At 40.5% G+C, this 25,236-nt stretch overlaps 1 protein-coding gene across 1 annotated transcript in view; it reads left to right on the top strand.

Moving 5' to 3' along the window:
- Window positions 1-25,236, top strand: part of FASTKD1 (FAST kinase domains 1) — an 881,671-nt gene that overhangs the window by 771,119 nt on the left and 85,316 nt on the right. The window contains exon 12 of the mRNA XM_044075492.1: window positions 3,274-3,418. Within this exon, the coding sequence (XP_043931427.1) occupies window positions 3,274-3,418 (145 nt within the window). The remainder of the gene's footprint in view (window positions 1-3,273; window positions 3,419-25,236) is intronic.

Here is a 25,236-nt window from a genome sequence, read left to right as displayed (position 1 = left end):
AACAACATATAAAACACAGATTAATAATAATCACTCCTCCTCTAAACATAAGAAAACAGAAGTCAAAATTATTTACAAAAAAAAAGCTGACAGTAACAGCTAGTTTCTATTTTTTATCATTGCCATCAACTGGAGCAGGTAAGTTTGGACTTCAGGCAAGCACTCCTATAGCACAAGAACATGAATAAATTAATATGTCTGTATGTACTACTTCCAGAGTTCCCATTTTTTAAATTTCTGACCGACCACTTCTCATTAATTACATATCCCTAACTGCTGCATTCATAAAATTAACATCTGATATGTTAAATTGCTCTGGTTTTCCACAATTTTTAGGAATACTTTTTTGCTGTCAATGTTAATGTCACTGGGGCTGGCACATGCCTGGGGTTTTCCTCTCTCGACCATTTCATTAATGTTGCCAGGGTTGCTATATGTCTGTTTTATGTTCTCTATGAACCATTTCAGCAGAAATATTTCTTTGGTAAAGCTTATGTTTTCTTAATAGCTTAGCCAACTCATCTTTTTACTGCTGTAGACCTGTACTTTCTCAAAAGATAAGTTCCCAAATACCTTGCTCTCCCTGATTACCTCACCAATGTGGGAACATTATTTTAGCCTTGTCTGAGGTATAAAAATATTGATGCAGGCAACACTGTGCAAAAATTTGAAACTTCATGGACTTTCATGCATATCTGCGTGCTAAGGCAATTTACACCCATTTCCTTTCATCTGTTGAGTGGACTAACTTTCTAGTCCAGCTTTGTCTCACTAGATCATCGCTATGACTAAATGTCCCTACAAGAGCATTTTATGTTGTATTAAATATCTTCCTACATATCTAGCCTCAAGCAACAACTTGACTGTTTCCAGCTCGGGATCTTGTTGTAGATACTTCTTCATATCCTTCTTGAGTTCTGTGATAAGTCCCACCAAATTCAGATATTCCCCTGTCTAACAGAGCAAACTCTCCCCATCCCATATATTTCCCGGTTGTTTTACTAGCCATCTTCCAGAATTTGCTCCCATAAATATGATTTTTATTCCTCTTCCTCCAGTGGTTTGACAATTTCTCCAGACTATTGACCTGTTTACCCTGTAACCAGTTGGTAATGACCAATGTTGTACAGGCCTTAATAATTAAAGATTTAGAAGCTTCCTAACCCAACTAGTTATAAAGCCAAAGTCTCATTAGCATTTTCACATTCCTTGTCCCGCCGTGTCGCAGATTTCTCCAAGCTTGTGCCAGGCCTTGATTCCACTATGAGCCAAAAGTAGATTTGTCCATTTGGCCTCCTAGATATCAATTATCAGTAAATGTTCACAGCCTAATCTGAATTGGCTTGAAGTATAGTTCCAAGTCAGGCATTCTCAAGCATCCTTTCTCCAGTGATAACATTAGCTTATCCCATTGCATCCTTTCAGGTTTATCTTCCCAGAATTTTTTTAAACACCTTTTATTAAATTATCATGTAAGACATAGGCAGACATACATTAACACAAAAGAAAACAAACCATATTAACATTTTTCCATTTACATATATCATTCATCACATATTTTTTCTTTCTTTATAACTATCATCAGTCCAACAGTACATTTGCTCATTTCCTGCTTTCCCTTAAACCTCACTCCTGAACATTATTCTGCACGTATTGTTCCCACAATTTGTATTAATTTCTATATAATTTGCACCTTCCATTTTCTGAAGATCCATCTTCCATTGCTCTGTAGGACATTTTTAAAATCTGCCAACTTAATACACTCCCAAAACATATGCTCCCAGGTACCTCTTTCTCCCCCCTCCCCCCCAACATTTGCTGTCTACAAAAGGAAAACTTCTTTGAAGTCTGCTTAAGATATGTAATCCCAGAAAAAAAATAATCTCCCTTTCAGTCTCTTCCACATCCCATCTTCAGTTTGGTAAAAATAAGATTAACTCATATGTAAAAGCAAAGACATGATCATTGTAATTGCTTTAGGTTTATTTCCATGATCCTTGTATATAATTCTCCATTTTCGTAGGTATTAACTACAAGAAAAACCTAGCCAAGCTAGAGTTTTCATTGTGTGATTGGTTAGGGGGTCATTTGCATATATCCCATGGACTTTTATTATAGAATGTTTAAGGTATCACACAGTAGTAGTTTTTAATAATTGGTTTGTCTGTGTGACCTTTTTACTTTTTTGGTTTTGGATGTTAGTTGGGATATTTTGCAGACACCTTAATGGTTATAGACATCAGCTGCATGTGAAGATCCTGTGTTTCAGACATATAGCCAAACAGTCTACATATGCTGTGCTGATGATGTCATAAGAAGGCTGAAACATGCATATCTACAGCTAGTGAGGGTTTGGCTTTATTGGCCTGAATGGGTCCACAAAGAATTAAAAAGAAAAAATAAGGAGTCATAGATATTCAGAAGCTATATAGCTGAAACACTTGATGTCCTTAAAGGGTTGTTTGCATATATCCCATGGGCTTCTATTACCGGAGGTTTAAGGCATCACAATGGGAAAACTCTAGCTTGGCTGGGGTTTTCTTCTAGTTTTTACTGATTGGTTTGCCTATGTGACCCCTTTTAGTTTTTGATTTTCATAAGTATTGACAAATCTTTAACAAAGTCTTCCCCAAACACATTTTTATTGCTGCCTGATGTACATCTCATCTGATCAAGACTTCTAGGTATTTAATTCTCTGGTGATCCAGAAACTAGATCCCATATCGTTACTTGGGATATTTGTTTATATTTCAGTTATTTAATCATGTCAACTATTATAAATTACTCTACCTTTTATTAGAAACACTAATAAGTCCAGGTTGGGCAAGGCTAAATCTGATGGCTGAAATGTAGCTGTATGCTATGCTACCTGGGGAGGTATGAGTACGCTTGTTCCCACTTGTGAAAATAACTGAGCAGTGCATAATATCACATATTTTTATTTATTTATTTTTTTTGTCTACTTGCTTATATGTAGCGTGACGTGGCTGTGTACAGTTCTGAATCTGATAAAATCCTTTGTTGTAACCTCTATCTTTGGCTGGATTATTCCAAAGAGATTGTTGCCTGCAACCACAGTGTATGTTACAATGATAAAGAAGGACTTTCTTCATATTCTGTTGCTGCTCTTTGTTTTTACTGACCTGTATTATTTTAAAGAACAATTTGTTCTTCCTTGTGAAGTTATGCTGCTTATCTTTGTAGAGTACATTTTTATTCTGTGCATAGTGTAGTACGACCATGGATTGATTTGTTTATTTTATTTTATTTTAGATTTTGAATGTATTTTAGATAAAAACAATAAACCAATACCATATGTGGATCAGAACACAGTGCTAATTACAGAATTGCAAAACGTGAAGTGGGGAGAAGACAGCCAGTTAATTGGAAGAAAAGGACTGCCTCCTGGAGCTCAGAGGTAACATATGATGATTTCATGTTCTACATTCAGTGAAAAATCTTGGTCAATCGTAGTATCTCAAAGCCATAATTACCGAAAATATTTTCCTGAACTTCTGGCAACCATTGCATTAAGCAAACCAGTTTTTGCCCTTTAGCTGTTGACTTCAGTGCTCATATTCCAATATGGTAATCAGAAGAAATGAAGAAAAGCCATGCTGGTCCACTTACAAAAAATACTAGAACAAAGGTATGATGCAATAGTTTTTATTTGACCAGAAAGAGTTTTACAAATTACTGGATCTTTCAGACTAACAGGAGTCATTCATCAGGAGTTGAACAAAGGATTCATGTTAGCTTTGATGAGGAAATCTTGCTAGTCTGAAAACTTGAATAACTGTAAAACCTTAAAAACGTGTATCTCTCTGAGGTGTAGGCAGAGTACGTGACTTGTTGCTCACTGTATGTCGTATGATTATTGCTGGAAGAACTTATGGTCAGATGCATTTATTCTTTAACTGATTTGATAGTTTTTAAGTCTGTTGGATTAGTGTTTGGGCACATAGACATCAGTAGGCTTGAAACTAGTCAACCATGACCTTGGTAACTAAGCAGTGGTAAGATTATTTTCTTTGCATTATATGAACTGTCCAGCATAAAGAACTGTGATTGCGTCTGCTAAATGCAGCAGTTAGACTGAAGAGGCCCCTACCGCCACTCAAGCCCTTCAGGAGTCTTAAGCTGCTGTCTACTCCTCTGGTGTCTTAAATTCTACAGCCTTTTCTAGTAATTAATTCCATCTGTAAGCCACTCTATCAGTGAAAAATATTTTCTCATAGCTTCTGCTACAGAAACTAGAATCAGAAAGCATTACTCAAATACTCCAAAAACAATTTAAGTAAATAATGTTATACCACCACATATAAACTTTACTTTAAATATAAACCTTACTGCAGTATACAGTGCAATGATTTTTTTTTCAGAGGTGAAAGTCTCCTGCAGATCCCATTGTTGGAGCTTTGCCTTCCACATTATTCTAACACTGATTTCATTGAACACAGAATACAAAAGACACAAATTTGCCTTCACAGCATTGTTTCTCTTTGCTTTGGGACGGAATGACCTCGGAGTGTGGATATGTAAGTGGGGGGCTTGCACTCTGCAGACATCTGCCTGTATATTTTTCTTGAGTAGGTTTGTATGTATATATTCCTTTTTGTAAAAAACGTTTTTGTTTGTGTCAGTGTTTCTTCACGTGAAAAAGTAGAATGCTGATTTCACTGACAAATATTTACATACAGACTGTAGTTGAGAAGTAAAACTACTTCACCGATTGTTTCTTTCCTACAGTTTGACCAAGTTATAACAAACTATAAAAGTTATTTCTAATATAGTAAAGTTGCCACTAGTGCATGCATCTTATAAATGGTGCTATTACCTATAAGTGAGTTTGCTTATTTAAGACTAGTTTGATGCATTACTACTGTATTGTAAAAACTTTGTCCAAAGAGGAGACATGCTTTCATAAATATGCTGTACCAGTGCATATAGATATTTGCTTATTAGAGGCATGTTTCTACACTGGGAAGCTCACCCTTTTTGAAATTTCATATTCTGTTCTTTCATGCATTTGTGTCAAAGCCATTGTAATTTTGCCTTTAAATCTTCAAACAACTGAAGCGGAATCTTTCTCATATCAGAATTAAACTGCACGCCACATCTTTTTTGTACTGGTCATGATCTTCCTGCCTGTAATTCCTTACCAGGATAATCCCTTCACATTTGCTACTTATTTCTTTGCATACTTATTCCACATCTCTTTGTTAGCTTTTCTTTTCTGGAGAAGAAGATAAATCTCCTTTAATTTCTTCTTATATGTCACACTTTTTGTTGCTCACCATCATAGGCTGCCCTTCACTCTGCCATCTCCAGCATTACAATATTAATTTCCTTATAAGGCCTCCAAAACTGTACACAGAACCCAGCTGTAGCATAACCAGTGTCTTGTATAGAACCATTATCACCCTGTGTGTTTTGATCTCACCTACTACATATATTCCTTAGCATCTCATTAGTCTTTGCTGCCGTCTTTCTCCCTGGAGCCTGGTGGTATAGATTTTCCGTTTTAATACTGCCATATTATTTTCCTGCTCTGTATTCTTCAGCATAGTCTTTCATTAGTATGATCTGCATTTGCTGTGTCATTTTCCAGGTATCGCATTGCACACTTGAGTGGGCTGAAGTGAAGCTACCATCTGCAAGGCCACATCTCCACATCTCCAGTCTCTTTAGGTCCTTCATCAGGCTTGTTTTTCTGTGGTACCCTAACTCCATCAACCTTGTTATCTGCAGAAAAACTGATTCAGTTTTTTCAATACCTTTTTAATGAGCACCTTAAATGTGACTGGATCCAGGACTAGCCACTGCACAAGAAGCACTTATCCCTTTCTTACTATCGCACAGCTCTCCTATGTGTCCTGTTATCTAACCAGTTCTCCACTGATCTACACAGCTTGTAAAGCTTGCTGTCTTTTTTACCATGAGGATGAGGTGAGGGATATAATCAGAGGTTTTGCTGAATCCAGACAGAACTCATCTAGTAGAATACCTCTGTCTTCTTCCTCAGTAGCCCAGTCATTTAACTGTATCATGTGAGTCAGAGGGGATTCTGCTGCATTGTATCAAAGCTGGAATTCATTGCACAACATGCTTTTTTTTTCTCCAAAAACTGTACCAGCACCGATGGCATAGAAAGATAATGCCATTACTATGGCCCAGATGACCAGAGTTATTGGGCATTTAGCAGTGCAAGCAGGGAGAATAGGCATGCTTATACTGTGTTGGAGGAGGCAAGAGCATCCTGGACAGAGATCTCCCCGAGTTATGCTGTAGGCCAGAGCGCAAAGCAAGAAAGATCTCCAAGAGGGGTTTGGGGGCAGACTAGAAGGTAAGCTGGGTTGTGGGCTTACTAGAAGAGAGTGTGTCATCAGGCCACTCGTCATTGCTTGCCCAGCATAACAGCATGATGTCAGCATGCTGGGAGGAGGGTTGTAGGCTGAGGACAGCTGATTAGCCACTGCATTAGTCAGTGATCCTGGTGCCATGTCAAATATATATTTTCTGTGGGATCCCTTTCTCCCATGGTATTACAAATGTGCACCATAAGGTAGAATCCTGGAGAAGTCAGAGGGGCCTTCTTGGTACTAGGATTATGATGAAGACATCCTGGAGGGAGCATTTGAGGGATCTGGGGATTGTGAAGGCACAGTAACTAGATAGAGCAGCGAGAGGGCTAAGTGGAACTGGGTGGGTGCCAGAAGGAGAAAGAAACCTTACTGTTGAGACTTGAAGAGCCAAGTAAATTCCAAAGGTGGAGGGATTGATAAGAGAAGGATCTAACGTTAGAGAATTCACACTCCATCATTGGAACTACCTGCAGCTTTTGGGTGGCAAAGCAGAAGATCCAATCTCAGTGGCGAGATGCAAGCAATTATTTGAGGTGACCCATGTAACTTAAAACCAAATATACCAAGACCAGGAAATAAACAAGTGTGACTAGGCACCAGTTTAAGCTTTGAAGGATGACTTTACATATAACTCTTTGTTCTTCATTCCTCCCCTTCCTGGTGTCACATCCTCATGTCTTGTCCTCTCTTTTCCTGTATTTCCAGATAGTCCTAAGGTCTTTCTCATCATGTGACCTTTTTTTTTTTTCAATGCCACTCTTCTTTATACTTTTCTTCATGCAACATGACATTCCTTCGCTGCACTCTCGCTACATCTTATAGCTTTCCCATTTACCTCTGTGATTTCTCTCTGATATTGCTTTGTCTTTTTCTAGTTTCTCCTTCAGAGCAATACTGATTTGTTCCCTTCTCCTGCCATTTTCCCCCATTCCTGTTTGGCCATACTATCCCTTTCTTTTTTATTCTAGTCTGTCCACCATATTCATAAACACTGTATACACATACATAAATGCAGTGTACTCACAGTGTTTAATTCTACACTAGTAAAGCGACCATTACTAAATCATACAACAAGGTTAAAAATAACTCTTGTTTATTCTCCCTAATGCTTCAGCCTAAGCTGTCATGGAGAGTTTAAAAAAATTGAGTGAAACACAAATAATGTTATACCCTCAACTTTTAAATCACAGTTGTTCACTGGTAACATTTATAGGTTCATAGGTTGTTACTAGGCTAATGACCACTAGGGGCCTAACAAGTCTAGCCACACACTTCACACTGTTTGGGTCCTAATGCCATACTGGGGGGCACGTTAGCAGGCAGGTAATTAAGGACTGGGGGGGATAATACTTTTCTTATTGACAGCCTGTCCATAAGGGACATAGGGGCCAGACTGGAGGTAAAGTTACAGTTTCCCATCCAGTTATCAAGGCTTTGTTTGAATAGGACCAGGTATGAATTCTGTTTTACATGGATGGGGGGACTATTCCATACTGCAGGGATCCTTCAGGATACACATCTGTCTTTCCAGCACATTCTGTGTATGTCACAAGTGAAGTTCAGATCCCTGGATCTAGTGTTTCTGATGCTGTTTGTTTTGCAGATGTGAAACAGATCTGTCAGGGCTGGGTCTGTGGAAGTCCTGCAAGCCAAGCAAAGATCCCCTCTCAGCAGCCTGTAGGAGACAGAATACAGAGAGAGAGAGCCTTTACATGATCAGTGTAGGATAAGATGTTCATGCCCTGAATTTTCCTGGTGAGGAACCTTTGTGGGTGTTCCCAGCTGTTGAAAGTGTATGGTTAGATACATGCCAAAGGGGGTATTGTATTCAATGATAGATCTGATAAGGGCTGAGTAGACTGGTACTACAGCTTCCTTGGACTTGGATGCCATACCCTTACCTATAAGATGGGTGATATAGAATGATTTTCTTATCTTATCTACATGTTGGTCAAAGGCCAGATTGTTGTCTACATATGTTCCCAGATCCCTTACTACTTGGTCAACTCATAGGAGCATTTTATCGATGGAGTAATTAATTTGTGTTTACAGTTTCCCAAAGGGTAATATAATGTATTTTTGACACTGAGTTTTAGGCCATGGCTTTGGCACCAATCATTTGTCTGTGTTAAACCCCCTTGCAAGATGTTTGTGTTTTGGGGGAGATCTATAATAACTCCCAATTTGCTGTCATCTGTGAACTTGGTGAGCCAGAAGCCTTTAACATTAGCCAAGAAGTAGATGCCAGACAGGAGCAGGCCCAGTACAGAGTTCTGGGGTACTCCACAGGTGACCAGTCTCGTGGTTGAGGTGGTCTCACCGATCCTGACTTCTTGGGTCCTCTCAGTGAGCTAGCCGGCAATCCATTGAGTTATGTAAGGGTTTACGCCTAGCTCAGAGAGCTTGTCAACAATGCCTGAGTGGAGCATTATATTAGATGCATTAGCCAGGTTAAGATGCCCAGTGTGCACTGTTTTATCCTCTTTCATTGCCTTGTTGACCCTCTCAAGGACGTCTACCAGGTTAAGTAGGCATGACCTTCCCTTAACAAAGGCAAATTGGGATGGGTCCAGTATCTGTAGTTTGCCAGTGTCCTTGTTTATCATTTCCATGGTAATTCATTCCATGGCCTTGCATATTAGGTTTGCTAAATGGATGGGTCTGTAGTTCCCTGGGTCGGCTGATGGTTCACACTTGTGGAAGGGAATGACTGTTGTGGTCCTCCATTCACTTGGAACATAGCTTGTATCAAGGCTGTAGTTGAAGAGTGCCTCAAGTGGTCTTGATAGATCATGTTTTAGACTGTTCAAGAGTCAACAGGGGATGTTATCAGGACCCATGGAGGTGGTGTTCTTTGTTTTAGTAAGAATGCCCTATCCTGTGCCTCAGAAATATCCCTACATATACTAAGATACTTTCCCACTGGCAAGTATTTAAGTGCTTTGGATGGATACGTGAAGCATGTAGAAAACTATTGACAGCTGTAGACGTTAAGTAACATAGTTGTAATTAACTTGTTTATTGCACCAGTAGCAGTAATAACCAAAAATCAACCTAATTATCATGTTTCTTGTAAATAAATTCTTAATGTTTGCACTCCATGTTTTTGAACTCCTTGTGAGGATGTATACCAAAGCACTGGGGAAAGAATCTAAGTTGCATTCTGCCTTGTGAGATTTATTACTGATGTGATAAGTATGCCGTCCTTTTATTGCCATGGTTCATAAACCTGCATCATGGTAATGACAAGCAGCAAGCTGAAAAAAGATGTTGCATCTGGATCAGGCACTGATGCACATAGCATGCTGTACACAGTGGTGGTGTGTGTGCACCAGTGATTATGGAGAGACATACAAACTTGTTCAGTACCCTACAGTGAACATAGGGACAAGGGAGTATTTGTCCTATTTGGGGGTGGGGGTTCCAATCACCAGACCTCAAACCAAACATGGATGGAATAGCACACTACTAAGTTGGAGCCACCAAGATCGACATCAAGACCACTTCATAAAGATTGCCACTTCATTGTCCATATTTGTGTAGGTAGACATGTTGTCATGCAAATGCAGAATTGCTCCCACTGGATGGAGCACTGCATTTTCACAGGTATTGTGTGTTAGTGTGTGGCTGTGGTGGCAGGTTGCACTGCTCCACAGGAAATGGCAGAACAGGTAGCTTATTTCTACCACAAAGTTGTTGGTTTATGCTGTTGTTATATCATAAAATAACTAAGAAAAAATTAAAAATAAAATGATAAAAATGTCTGAAGTCACACTTTCACTAAAACTTCACTACTTTGGCTCATTCCTTCAAGAATAAAAAACATACATTTTAAATAAATAAATAACCTCACTCACTGAATTAGCATAAGTCACATCTCCGCAGTCATAAATCAATAATTAAATCAAATTAAACTATTCCAACTACATTTATTATTTATTATTGTTTGTTTTTTTACTATAGAAGCTTGTAAACCACTCATGACCCCATGACATTCTATAGTCAGCAGGATTATTTATTTATTTTACATTTGTTGATCGGGATAGTCCGACTGGATACATGTCCATTTTCAGCGGAGGCCCGGGGAGAAAAGCTCCACATAACAAAACAGTACAGAGACAGTAAATACATAACTAAGTTTTAAACACAGGAAACATATCAAAATAGTAACATAGGATACAAGCAGATAACATCTTTCAGTATGTGCAGGCTTACATTATGTAATGAGGCATGGTTAGATTGCTAAACAGCAGATTGGGTAATAATACATATTTTAGGGAGTTGTTAATCAGGATTTGAGCAACGGCAAAGCCAGTGTGTTTTGAAGTAATTTTTGAGGCCTTTTTTAAATAGGGGTAGCAAAGTTTCCTTGGTAATGTTAGCAGGAAGTAGATTCCAAGTTTTACCAATTGAGTTGGCAAATAGAGCATCTCCTACAGATTTGGTGGATTTTTGGGTTAGTATCATTAGTTTATTAGATGAGCATTGTAGCCTGAGGGCACTATGGGGGCTGATAATGTTTTTAAGGGCAGGGGTGTTTTCAGGTTGGTGGAGAACTTTGTGCGCTACTATAAGCTGGTTGAACTGCAGAAGGGTAGGGAATTCTAGCCATCCTAGAGCTTTCAGGTTTTAACAATGATGAGTCCTATATGCCATGCCAGTAGCGAATCTAGCTATATAGTTGTAACAGCCTGATAATTTATTGAGATTGGTTTTGGACAGGTTGGTGAGTACAGAGGAGGCATACATAAGGGTAGAGAGAAGGTGGGATCTTGCAATAGCTGCCCTAGCAAGAGGGGTGAGGAAAGGTTTGAGCTTGTACAGGTAGCCAAGTTTTTTGTTAATGGACTTAATAGTATGATTAACAGGCATATCAAATTTAAGGTTGTTGTTGATTATTACACCTAGTAGCTTAGTGTGGTCATCTGGGGAGATAATGTTGTTGTTGTTAGATTTAATGGTGAAGAATGGAGGAGAGCACCTATGGCTATGGGAGAAAAGCAGCAGTTTGGTTTTGTTAGGATTTAGAAGCAAGCTGCGATTAGTTAGCCAGTTTTCTACAGTGTTGAAAGTAGTATGGGTTAGGGGCAGTAGGTGTGTTGGAGAGGAGGCAGAACATACCAGTGCTGTGTCATCTGCATATTGGGTGCTAGTAGCTTTTGGGATGGTTGTGTGAAGATCATTGATAAAGATTGAGAAAAGAAGGGGACCTAGTATGAAGCCTTGTGGGACTCCTAGGGTTAGAGGCAGATGGGATGACAGCTTGTTCTGCCATAAGACAGCCTGCTGTCTACCGAGTAGGTAGGACTGGAACCATTGTATTGCCTGATGGTTTAAACTGATGGATTTCAGGGTATGGAGGAGTAGCTAATGATTGACCATGCCGAAGGCCTTTGAAAGATCTAGGAAGAGTGCTGATGATAGTTTGTTATTGTTACAATTAAGACTGATGACATTAGAGAAAGACAGGAGAGCAGTGGTGGTACTGTGGAATGGCCTAAAGCCGTGCTGAGAGTCAGCGAGCAGTTTGTTTTGAATAAGAAAGTGCATGAGTTGTTTGTGGATGCATTTTTCCATGATTTTAGCTAGCAGTGACGGAATGACTATAGGTCTAAAGTTAGATAGCTCTGTGGAACTACCTCCTTTATGGAGAGGTATTACATGTGAAATTTTCCATATTGATGGGATGGTTCCCTCAGAGATGGATTTAATAATCAGGATAGAAATGGGGAGCGCTATGGCGTCTGCAGCTTTTTGCAGATATTCAGCAGGGAAGAGGTCGGCAGCTAACATAGTAGGTTTTAGTTTTTTAAGTAGGGCTCGGATTAGGGGAGTAGGTACGGGTTGAAATGTAAAGGAGAGTTGAGCACTGGGTGGGTCAGAGTTAGGTGTGACAGCACTGGAGTTTGAGCCCGTGGGAGTGAGATGGTTAGCTAGAGACTGGATAGTTTTGGTAAAGAAGGTATTGGATGTGTTTGTGATTTCTACCGTAGATTTATTAAGGGCAGCCTATTGGGTAGGAGTGGTGGTACGGCCTGGGTGGAGAAGGCTGTTTATTCCAGCCCAGGACTTTTGAGGTTTTTGTTGGTATTTTTGTTGCATGAGGGAGTAATAGTTTTTTTTTTGTCTAGAATGATAGATTTTTTTAGTCTTATTCTTTAACTGTCGATAGCTGACTTGGTCCATTGGGGCTTTAGTAACATGCCACATGGCCCAGGCCTTGTTTCTTAGTATAATTTTATATTTTATATCTTTAGATAGCCATGGTGCAACTTTTGTTTTGGCATGGATGGTGCGGGTAAGAGCGTGTAAATTAAGGATAGGCAGGAATTTAGTATTGAAGTAATCCACTGCCTCTTGTAATGGAAATTGTTTCAGAACAGACCAATTACACATTTTGCGTTCTTTTTGGAAGTTGTCGAGGTTAAAGTTCTTGACATTTCTTCTTATTTTATAGGTGGGCTGATGGGAAGTGTCGGCTTTAAGCCTAATAATATAGGTAAGGCAGTGATCACTTAGATTGTCAGGTAGTGTACCTGGCTTGTAACTTTGAGGATGGCCATTGATAAGTACCCAATCAAGGATACTATCTTTGGCTTTGTTTTTGTTGAACCTAGTGGGGGTGGAAATGATCTGAGTAAACCCCTGAAGTTTATATGGGTAAAGGGTGTCATTAGTTATTGTTAGGGTAGACTTGTATAGCACAGCTACCCCGCCACCCTTCCTTGAGGTCTGATCCATTCTAAGAATGTTGTACTGTGGGGGTGTTACTTCATTGTCTTTAGTTGTTGGTTTTAACCAGGTTTCAGTAAAGCAGAGGATATCAAGGGAGTGAACAGCTAGGAGTGCATGGAAGCTATGGATCTTGTTATTTAGGCTTCTGATGTTAAGATGGCAGGCCAGAAATGAGTTTGGGAGCCTATTTATCTGGGTAGTGCACGTTGGATTGTTTGAGCTTGGGTCAACAGCTGTGGACGGGCCAGGGTTAGGGTGGATGTCTCCATTCCTTATAAGGTTAATTTTAAAGTTATTTATGAGTCTCAGGAATTTGTTTATAAGTTTTTCGTAGCCTTTGGTTTTTGGGCTAATGTAACTGTATTTAATCGGTTGGTAGTATTTGAAGGGTAAGTAATTAGGAGAGAGGAAAGTTATAAAGTTGTCAAACATATTAAATGCTAGGGTGGTGGAGGTTTGAAATTTTGGGTATTGGAATTCTGGATAATGTACATATTAATAGGAGTTTAGGTGGTAAGGATTAAATAGCAGGGGTAGTAAAGATAATAGTGTGAGTATTTTGGGTGCGACTACTAGGGCAAAGTTTAGTATAATGTTTACGTGAAGAATATATAAGGCGGGTTAATGCTTTTTAGGCAGAGAATAGTTGGGAGTAGGCTAATATTGATATTGTGGTAGATGAAAGATATATGATAGTCCCAGAAGTTGGCAGTGTTATAGATTCACAGGTTGTTGATTGTTAATTAAAGGGGCATGGCAATGGCATTATAAATTTAGCATCACCAGGGGCGGGTGGGATATGGGGGCAGGGTGGGGCAGGAAGCAAGCCGGCACGAAGCGAGGGCGAGTGGAGCGGGGCTAAACCAGAAAACCACTTTCCTAACGTTAGTGTGTGTGGGTAGGTGTAATGAGCACACTTTTCTGGTTTAACATGTACAGAGGACTCTGTAGAAAGCCCATGTTTCTATTTATACTGTAGATAGCATGCTTTTTAACATAAACTTTAGAAAACACACTGTTTCTTTTTACGGAAGCTAATGAAATTGTTGCCAGTGCTTTTGGACCCAGTTAGTTAGGTTCACAGAGTGGCAAAGATTAATATTGTAGATATTGACCTTTTTCATTCATTCAAGTAAAATAGCGAGGCAACAGGGGAAAGCTTTCTGTACTTAGTTGCTACTTGGAAGTGACCTTATGTGCGTTCCAAGCCTTTCAAGGGGAGGTGGGGTAGAACACCTAAAGGGGGGATATAGTGGTTAGGACTAATCCTTTAGCAGAGTAATTTTAGTTAAACATTCAATAGTCATCATTAACATCTAAGTCCACATGCACAGTCTAACATAGCCATCAACAGAAATCTTTCATTATTATCAGACATTAGGGCACAGTAGATATGCACCACTAGTTAGCGTTTTACTGGGGTTTCAACAGTCATCTCATACCCCAGTATTTAGAGTTATGGTAGAGCGTATTCTATGCAGTATCACTATTCCCTAGCTATACTGAAATACCCAGTACAGATCTCTTATGTATGTTGTTACACTAGCAGCCGAGTTCAATCAACAATTCTGAGTTTCAGTTGCAAATTCAGCTTGCAATTAAATGCAGGTAGAGGCATTAAAACAGTTTAGCACAGTGAGATAGAGGCATTAAAACACAGTAATACTCTTTGTGTACATAACGCAACTGACTGGGACCTGATGCACTGGCTGTTTTAAAAATGGTGGGTTTAGTAGGTAACTATGTAATCTCTGTTCACTGAGTGAGGGGGGGGGGGGGAAGGGCTGAACCAGGCTAACCAGAAAACCAGTTTCCTAAAGTTAGCGTGTGCAGGTAGGTGTAATGAGCACACTTTTCTGGTTTAACATGTGCAGAGCATTCTGTTCCTGTAACCTAATGTTGAACATAAACTGTAGAAAGCCTGCTTTTCAATTTATACTGAAGTTACTATGTGCAGGTAGGTGTAATGAGCATACTTTTCTGGTTTAACATGTGCAGAGCACTCTGTTCCTGTAACCTAATGTTGAACATACACTGTAGAAAGCCCGTTTTTCAATTTATACTGTAGATAGCATGCTTTAACATAAACTTTAGAAAGCACGCTGTTTCTTTTTACAGAGCACACTATTTCTTTATCCTAATGTTACATATAAGCTGTAGAAAGCACGCTTTTTCAGTAAGCACACTATTTCATTTGGCTGGTAATGAAATGAGAGTTGCAGGAAAATGTTACCCTGCCGACTGACTGTAAGTCCAGGTTTATAGGCATTACTGAATATACGGGAGCTAAGGAGACTGTTGCCAGTGCTTTTGTACCCAGTTAGTTAGGTTCACAGAGTGGCAAAGATTAATATTGTAGATGTTGACCTCTTTCATTCAAGTAAAATAGCGAGGCAACAGGGTAAAGCCTTCCATACTTAGTCACTAATTGAGAGTGACCTTATGTGCGTTCCAAGCCTTTCAAGGGGAGGTGAGGTAGAACACCTTTTTCATTCAAGTAAAATAGAGAGGCAACAGGGGAAAGCCTTCCGTACTTGGTCGCTACTTCGGAGTGACCTTATGTGTGTTCCAAGCCTTTCAAGGGGAGGTGGGGTAGAACACTTTTTTTATTCAAGTAAAATAGTGAGGCAACAGGGGAAAGCCTTCCGTACTTAGTCACTACTTGGGAGTTACCTTATGTGCATTATTTACCTTCTTATATCCGATATCAGATTTACTTCAGAAAATCGAACAACCAAAACATCGACTTTCAGAACATCGAGACCACAAAAATGAAAATTCACTTTACTGAAACTTAGTAACACCAACTCCAGCAACATTGAATGGCAAAACACAAATGGCACACACACTCCTACAACATTGGACTACAAAAAAACAAACCAAAACAGACTCAAAACTTTGTCTAGTTTGTAACCCCTATGCTTTTCGCAGGGGGGCTGCTCCTCCCTGCACCCCCACACCCCCCACAAATTAAATATACCAACTCGGAGATCACAGTACAGTAAGGATACAACTTACCCTAAAACTAACTTAGCATAAACGCTACTACCTTCGATATTCTGATGTTCAAGATTTTGCAGTTTCAGTAAAGTGAATTTTCAGTTTTGTGGTCTTGATGTTCTAAAAGTCAATGTTTTGGTTGTGCGACTTTTTGAAGTAGACCCCTGACATCACATGAATGTTCTTGCAATCTAACCTTAAACTTTTTACTGGTTTGTCCAGTATAAACTAAATCACATATTCATCTAAGAGCATAAATAGCTCTTTCAGTATAATGTGTGATGTCGAAAAAAAAGGAACTTAAGTCTTACTTTAATGAGTTTATTTATTGTTTTTTTTTTTTTTTGAAGGCATGAGCTATAAGCTAAGTGGTAATGTTTTAATAAAAGTATGACTATGGACATTTTTTTGTCTTATTATTATGCTAATAGTGCTTGGCTAAGCAATGCTGAGCATGACATCTACATATATAGACTTGCAGTCATCTGTGTGGAAAACTGATAACTGCCACTGCATATTTCTGGTTCCATAAATTATATACAGGCACAAGGACATGTACTCAAGCTTATACAGAAACTACTAAAGGCATCAGTATATGTAAAACGAGTTTATGCGATAATCTACATAACAAATATTTGTCCACTTGGCTTTGCAGTTCAGAATGAAACAAAACAGTGCCTTTGGTTACTTTCCTCTAAGTATTTACAGCTGAGACAGCCCCTGTAGGAAACATGTTGTCTTTTAGAAATCCCAAGCTGTAAGCCTCATCCAGGCCCTGATTCCAGCTCTGTAGTTCAGATGATTTCTGCACGTGCACTCCACAAGTTAGCCTCGTTGTAGCTGCTGCACTCTAAAGCTCCAGGGTCTTTTAGGTAAGCTCTTGCTTACCCTTCTGAATATCCACATGTGAAGCAAACATCTTGCTGTTGCAGGCTACTTCATTTTGTACAGTAGTACTTGATAACCAATGCCTTCTTAACTTACTAATACCTGGATGTTCTTCGTGTTTCACTGTTGCAGTCATCACATATGGGTTATCCCTGCCAGGGTAGCCCTCGGCCAGCCCGAATACCAGCAGGTTAGTATTTCTGCATCGGTTGCTGTCGCTTGAGGACTGACGTCAGGTCGTCAGAATGGTTTTCCTGACTATCTCTGTGGGGACTGTTTCATTTGCAAGGAACATATAACCTATTTCAGAATTGGAATGTCACAACTACACCCTTCCAACAGAAAACCAATTGTTATGGACTCATATCAGTGGGTTGTAGGATCTTGACAACCCATCAGCATCTATGTTGGCTATGCTAGACCTGTGAGTAACTAATTATTGAAAAGGTTGGAAGGACAGCATCCAATGGCACAACTTTGTATTTCCATCAGTCTGCCTTCTCACCAGTTGTCGGAAAATGTGGGCAATTACCAAGCTGAAATTTCTACCAAATAAATAATACTTCATGGAATAGAAGGTTTTGTTGATTGTTAAACACTGTTTCTATGGTCGAAATATCGCTTTTCTGTATTGATTAACTTTCTGCTGATGAAGCACACATGGTACTTCTTACCTAGAATTACTACTTGTGACATAAGCAAACTTACATTTTATGTAAAAGTAATCAAACCATAGTAACAAGTTCACATATTTGAAACATTGTAAATCACATATAATATCATATTTCATATAATCAAGGTAACATTACATAAATTGTTCAGGTCCTGCCTTCTCTTAAACCTCATCCCTCCTCCAAACCATTTTTTTGCATGTTTTGTTTCCACAATTTCCACTTTTTCTATGTAATTTACTTATACCTTTTTCTAAAGATCCCACCTACTGTTCTTTTATCTGTATTAACAATATTCACTATTTCAGATATACTTGGTTTAGATTTTGATTTCCATTTTCTATTAATTGCTGTTTTGGCAGCCACCAGAATTAAACTTAAGAAGACCTTAGTATGTCTAGGCAATTCATAACCTATATCCCAGCTCAAAAAATAATTTCCTTAGTTACACTCATTTGGTCACCCAATATTCCTGACAGCATAATCTGTAAAGATTTTTTTAAAGCCTGCTGGTGCATTGCACTCCCAAACAATATGTTCCCAGTTGCCTCTTTCTTCCCGATTAGTGTGATCTTTCTTTAGGTTGATCTTCCTCTGTCTTGGGGCGAGTGGGAACCACACTCTTTGCAGAGAAGGACAACAAGAAAAAAGAAAAGCGTATCTTAGAGAAAATGTTGTTCTCAGTTCATTTCTTTCTTTTCTTACAGATGCCTTTCACTTAGAGTGTGCCTTCACTTGACTTTTCTGCTTTACAACAGTAGAAGTGAGCTCAGATCTCTGTATTTCCTTATGTCTGTCACTTTTACTAATTGCTGCCAATTCTTTACTATGAAGGTCATCAGTCAAGGCTTGCCCCCCCCCCCCCCGATGGGAGTGTCCATTCTCCAAGCCTGTGCTATCAAGTGCTTGAGCTGCTAATTAAGTCTGGGTAACCTGGAATATAGCCAGGGCTACCTATATGCCACATGTGAGGTTGTGCGTAAATGCTTTTGCATCTAGTACAAAGTTGAACTGCTGCACCTGTAATACTTTTCCTGTGGATCACTGTAATAACCGAAGGGCTCTTTGCTGCAGGTTATGTGTGACCTAGACTTTTAGACCTAAGCGTACTTTCCCTAGGCTGGGTCGATGTCTTCTTTTAACAGACCTCTTCATGTACATTGCATATAGGTGGCATCTGCCCATGCCATCTTTAAGTCTTTCTTGCTGCATTCATGAATGCATTAAGAAATATGATGCATTTCACTGGTCCAGACATATAAACAGCAGTAGAGCTGATAATTAACCCCCCATTGGGATGTCTTCATTACTTCAATAAATTATAAACTGAAATTATGATTTTTGGATAGATTTGCTAAATTTCTGGTGTTTAGGATGTCTGAATAGCAAATGCTATATGTGGGAGTTTAAGGTATGCCCAGCCTGGAGAAAGGGAAGTGACACACCTATAAATGACAGATTCCTCACAAAGGCTACAATGACCAGTGTCTGTACCACCTAGTCCTAGAGCACATCAGTAGTTGTGCGGTTTGCCAGGGCTTCCATCCTAAGATAATTAAAAGAAGGCAGGGGGCCCTCAAGGTATACCTAATTAAAACAAAGCTTGCAGCTTGTTCAGCAAGTGCTCCATTGTCTGGGGACCCACTGCAATATGGTGGTGTGTACATACCCCTCAATAAACAGATAATGGAAAACTGAATCCTATGGAGAAGTGTAATGAGACCCTTGAACTGTTGATTTCATTTGGTATGCCAAGGTCATGGGCATCCCCACCCCTGAGGCTCTCAAGCAACCCTCTGTCGTCATGCCTACCACTGCTATGAGGCCTCTATCAATGCATCACTTTCAGAGGCTGTCATCCAGTCTGCACCAAGCACTCCCCACTGGACTTCAGGTGAGTTACTTCAACCTGTGCAGGTGCCAGTTGGATGTCTGTCCCACAGCACCGTTTAATAATAAAGCACGGAAAGGGTGATGTTTCCATAGTTATTACTGAGGAGAGGTACCATGCTATTAGACGTCTGTACCCAGCTAAATTCCAAATCCCCAGCCATTACCTGCCCCTAAGACCCAATGTGTCCATAATTATAGCTCAGGAGAAATGCTAAGCTAGCAGGAAGTGTGAGCCTAGGGGCATTCCCCCTCACTAGATTCCAACATCCTGATCTGTTATGCCCCAGACCCAGATACCTGAGGTCCAGGTGCCTGCCATTTGTGTCAGGAGTTCAAACCCCCCCCCCCCCAACCTCCAAAAGGAGGAGGGAGGCCAACCTCTTCAATGAGAAAATGAAATTCAGATGATTCTCTTTAAAACGATCTGGAATAAAAGTTAGTGTTCTCCTCTCTAGCTTATGATACCTACAGTAAGGACTCCCTGGCCTCTCATTCGCTACCAGAGGACCTATCCTTTGAGAACATTCTGTCACTTATGAGAGAGCATTGCCAGTGACAGTCTCATAAGACTTCTGCTTTCCAGAACCAATATCAAACTCTTCAGGGTTTGAGGCCTTCCAAATCTATAGCTGTACTTCCAGTCCAAGAACCTTTGAAGGCTTTTAAAACAATTTCCTTCTAACCAGTCTCCTAACTCCCCTACCCCTAAGAATCCCAATTGTTTTTGTAGATTCCAGGATCCTCATAAGTTTTTATACCAAAACCCAATTGTGGATACACATATACTGTACCCCTAGAGTCTGCAACTGGAGGAAGATTGGTTTCTGAGTACAGTATTCTTCCCAGTGACAGGATAAGCAGATTGCTAGGTAGATTTTTCAATAAAGTATGTACTTCACCGCTGGTAGTGTAGCAGTATAAAGCCCTGACTACAGCCCAGGTGACCCAAGTTGGATTAGCAGCTCAGGCAGTTGTTGGTGCTGACAAGGGAGGATGGGCAAGCTCGTTCTTGGTGAGGGAGAGACACAGGGAGGAGCCAGCTGTGTACTGCATCATTCCCCTTGGAGGAGTGGTTAAGGTGTGTATGTGTGGCTTGTGAGTGGGCATTCAGTTTACCAAACCACTGGTGATGGTAACGTTCATAGTGGGTGTGCAGGAGTATTTACTGTTGTGGGAAGGTATTATGAGCCTCGGTGGTGATGCACATTGCTAATCCTCCAGCCTAGAGGGATGGAGTTAGACACATACAAATATCCTTATTGCTGGAATAACAGTGAGGACACAAACAGCCCTGATATCTACCTGTATGATAGTCTCTTTGGATGGCTCACTCCTTATTGGATCTGGGGAGTCCTCGGTGATAGGGAATGAATGGATTTGTTTCTAGTATGAGATGGCTTTAGGGCCACCAGGAAGGGGAGAATAACTAGAAAATCAAGGTGTATACTTCAGAATCCCTGTCAGTTAGGGCTTTGAATTGCCAGGCCTGCATGCTGAAGTACAAAGAATGTGCATTCAAGCAACTGCAAGATAGTTATGAGGGGAGTACAGGATGAGCTATTAAATAATTCAATTTCAGCCAAGTACAGATTAGTTTGTAGTAGGCAAGCATGCTTAAAATGTGGGTGTTAATACTATTAGTTCAGCATCCAGGGCTGCTGTTACAGGGTTATTTATCACAAAGCACTCCTGACAGAGAACCAAATCCCTGTTTGAGAATGTGGAAGGGCAACTCCTAAATGCCCCATTAGATAAGGAGCTACTCTTTTGGACACCCTTCTCATAATGTACTCAAAAAGTTTGAAGATAAAGGGAAGACCATGGACTCTGTGAAACACGTTTCAGATTCTTGTTTGCAGGGCAAAGGTAAACAACCTAATGGTAAGAAAGGTACTCAAAAGATAAAATGGCAGCAGGAAGATGGGGGGGGGGGGGGGGCTAGCAGACCTCAGGATCCAATCTCCTCCAAGGAGCAGCTAGGACTATTCTGACATCCTGCCTCCCCATCCCTGCCCTTGAACCCCCATCCTCTACCCTGCTCATGTTTCCAGGATAGTCAGCTAACCCCTTGTTACCAACATTGGACCGGTATTACTACAGATCTGTGGGCCCTACAGATAATTTCCAGAGGTTACACACTCTGATTCTTGATCATACCATTAAGAAAGGACCTGTCTGAAGGCTAAAAGACCAAGTGCACCTGCCTTGTCTGGCAGTTTGACTCAGAGGTTTAGGCCTAAACTCTGCAGCATTCCTGGATTCGATTCTCACGGCCTCTGTTTTCCTTTCTTGTGACTCTGAGCAAGTCACTTAATCATGGATTGTGCCTGGGTCACCCTGAAAAAGGACTGTGTGTTCAGTGGGTTTCTCTGGTTAACGGATGTAATAATTAGGAACACTCCTGTGAGAATTGGCTTCCGATCGGACCAAAACAACCTGCTCTGTGAGGCAAGAGAGAAAAGAGTTTTACTCAATAATCTTCCACGTACCAAGAAAAGAAGGGAACTTGAAGTCTTACCTTCTTCTAGTCCTTCCAAAACTAAACTAAACTCCCAATCATACTCCTTCAGTACCAACTAGTTTTAATTGACCTCAAGCACACCTATCTGCATGTACCTACCTTCAAGGAGTACATACAGCACCTGAACTTTGTGGTAGTGGAGTGGCCACCATTACCTGTTTACTTCCTTGTGGTTTGGTTTAGTTACTGTGCCATACACTTGTACAAAATGCTCTAGTAGTAGCACATTTTGTGCTCAGACATCCACCTTTATCCTTATTTGGATGGTTGCCTGATCTAATCTCAGGAAAATGCAGAGGGTATTGGTAGAGTGTACTCTAGACTGTTTTAGCAGACTGGGCTTTTCTGTCAGGCTACACTACAACTATCTCGACTCCTCCATCTGCGTGATAAGGAACCCTGCTGGTGAATTTGCTTTGTATTTTTTTAGTGTTGGTATGTCCTGTATGTTAGACATGTGATATTGCTAGCTCTTTTTGCATATTATTAGTGCAAACTTCTCTTCGGGATCCCCCAACCCCACTGTGGAGGTATCAGGTCTGCCTGCCAAGAAGAATAAAGATATCTGTAGATGACAGATTCCTTTCAAAGACAGATGCAGTAAGCGTATGTACCATCAGGGCTTGAAACATGATGTCAGTGCATGTGAGATCTACTAGGAATTTAGGCTCATGACTATGTCTGCCTGATGACTTGCCATCACAACCTCAACAGAAAGAGTCTTGCAGCCCTGTACCCGTAGTCCTCCTTGCCGTCGGGCATTAGCCAGCTGGACATCCTGTCCAAAAGAAGGAAGTGGAGGGAGAAGTGAAAGGAAGCAGTGGAGCTGGACTGCTCTGCTGCTGGGCCTTCTCAGTCCATGGACATTAGTAATGTGGAGGCACTTGATCAGCCCCTGAACCTAATGTCTACCTTGGCAGAGGCCTTTGACCATGACTCTCAGTAAGCAGTCACACCTACTGCAGATCACATGCCTCATTTGACCAAAATGCCATTCATCTTTACTATAAGGATTCATCTGCCCAGGAGTGATGTCTACCTATTAAACAAGGACATTGTGGTTTGCCCATGCTTTTCATGGAGGATGACATACATCTAGCAACTACTAAACCACAGCCTAGGGTTTCCCCTCTATGCTCCGAAAGTACCACTAGACATTGAAACTAAGACAGACTCTGAGGCTCTGACCTCTGCCAAGCAAAGACTACCACTTGGCAGTTGTCAGAACACAACTCCCCATCTTCCTCCCAAAATTGAGTTAAACCAGGTTTGGGTTTCTTTCAATCTTTTCATTGATTTCAGCCGGATGCATAGTGTCTGTCCATCTAAGAGAAAGTGGGCATCCTCACCAGAAACACTGGCTGACTGACAGTTGCAAAGAGAAGGGGAATGACCCTAACTATGCATCTTAGCTGTCTTCCTCCTTCGCTAATGATACAGACCATGAGGATACCTTAGTCTCCCCAGAGAATCTGTCATTGTAGATATGCAGTCTCTCATTAGAGGGAATATTTCCAGTAGCAAGCTCAAGAGGTCTCTTGCTCCCAGAGGCAAGGGTGTTTAATCCTTCAAATCAATTTGCCATTCTTTCAGAAAATTTATTAGAGCCAGACTCCCAACCCCTGCACAAAAGAGATATGACTGATTTTACAGAGTGCAGATTGCCCATAAGTTTCTTTGTAAAAATGCTACTGTAGACCCAGACATGTTGCCCCTGTCATCTGTTAAAGGAGCTAGACTGGCTGTAGGTCTTACTACACTTCCTAGCAACAAGGAGAGAAGGCTACTTAATATGGTAAAATAGTTTCTATCTTAGCAACTGTGGCAGTCAGTATTCTTAATTGTCAGACCCACATTCTCATCTTCTGAGTATGTGTAGAAAACTACTGGAATGTTGTGGGGGAGTACAGGATAACACTAAGGGCGTTGTTTTCATTCAGAAGCTCTAAATAGCCCTGCATTAGGAAAACATGCTATTAAATATGGTTGTGTTGCAGAGGACACATCATCCAGGGCTGCTATTGGTCAGTTTTTAGAAGACACTCCTGGCAGAGGACATAGACCCTGTTGAAGGATGTCAAAGTGCATGGCTTTCAATGTGCTTAAAATGGAGGATAAGGAAAAGACATTGGAGAATGTCAAATGCATTTTGCCATTCATCTACAGCAGAGGTTACTTATTCAAACAACATACTACTCATCTTGGAAGAAATGTGCCCCACAGCACCATAGTAAGAGTTCAATGGGGATAGAAAGGGATGGACTATTCCGGACTCTTCCTTTGAAAGGCCAGTGAGATGCATTATTATCCTATTAAGACCTAGTGAGCTCCTGACAGTACCTGAATTCAAAATGTTGGCACTCCAGATACTGCTTCCCATGCTAACACCCCCCAGTCATTATGGTAACACGGAATCGAAAAATTGTAGTGATACCTGAAATATCTTTGGGATCAGCAACTCCAGTCCTTAGAGACCATAATCTCTATATTGCCCTGTTATCAAAAAGGAGATGAGATGGTGAAGCCTCCAAATCAGTATTGACGAAAGCAGTGCTATTCAAGACTATCGCCTTCAATCTGATCTCACAATTTATGCTTCAGATCAAGCATGGGGGCACACAACGTAGTCCTGAAAGTACAGAGTACGTGGATGGCAGAGAGTGCAAGTTTCACATAAACAAGAAGGAAATGCTTGCAGTTCAAAAAGCTTTCCAGGATTTAGAATACTTTGGAGACCTGAAACTCTAATGGCAGTGATGGACAACACCACTGTTATGTGGTACATCAGCAAGTGGGGTTGGGCACTGATTTTTATCAGCCATGCAGGCTGGCAGTGCAAACATGGGAACTGGAGCTAAGCCCCCTACAATACTGTCAGAGAACATGGAGGATGTCTTATTCTAGCAGAAAAGATCAGCCCATATGGCACCTCCCACCCCACCCTCCACTTGTTGAGTTCCAGGACCCCAGAATTTTATAAATACTAGATTGGTTAGACTTTAGCAAACCCCCACGAATGGATGTTTAACAAAGAAGTCTTTTATCACTACTGGCAGATGGGAGGATGCCACAGTTGTACTTCTTTGCTTCTCCAAGCAACAAGCAGCTAAAGAAATTGTGCTCCAGAGGACACCAAAAAAATCTTGGTCAATGGATGCATTCG

The sequence above is a fragment of the Protopterus annectens genome, chromosome 6.part1, assembly GCF_019279795.1.
Source record: "Protopterus annectens isolate FY-2018-M chromosome 6.part1, PAN1.0, whole genome shotgun sequence".
Lineage (NCBI taxonomy): Eukaryota > Metazoa > Chordata > Ceratodontiformes > Protopteridae > Protopterus > Protopterus annectens.
Note: the sequence above shows the minus strand (reverse complement) of the source record. Positions and strands in the feature narration are given on the sequence as shown.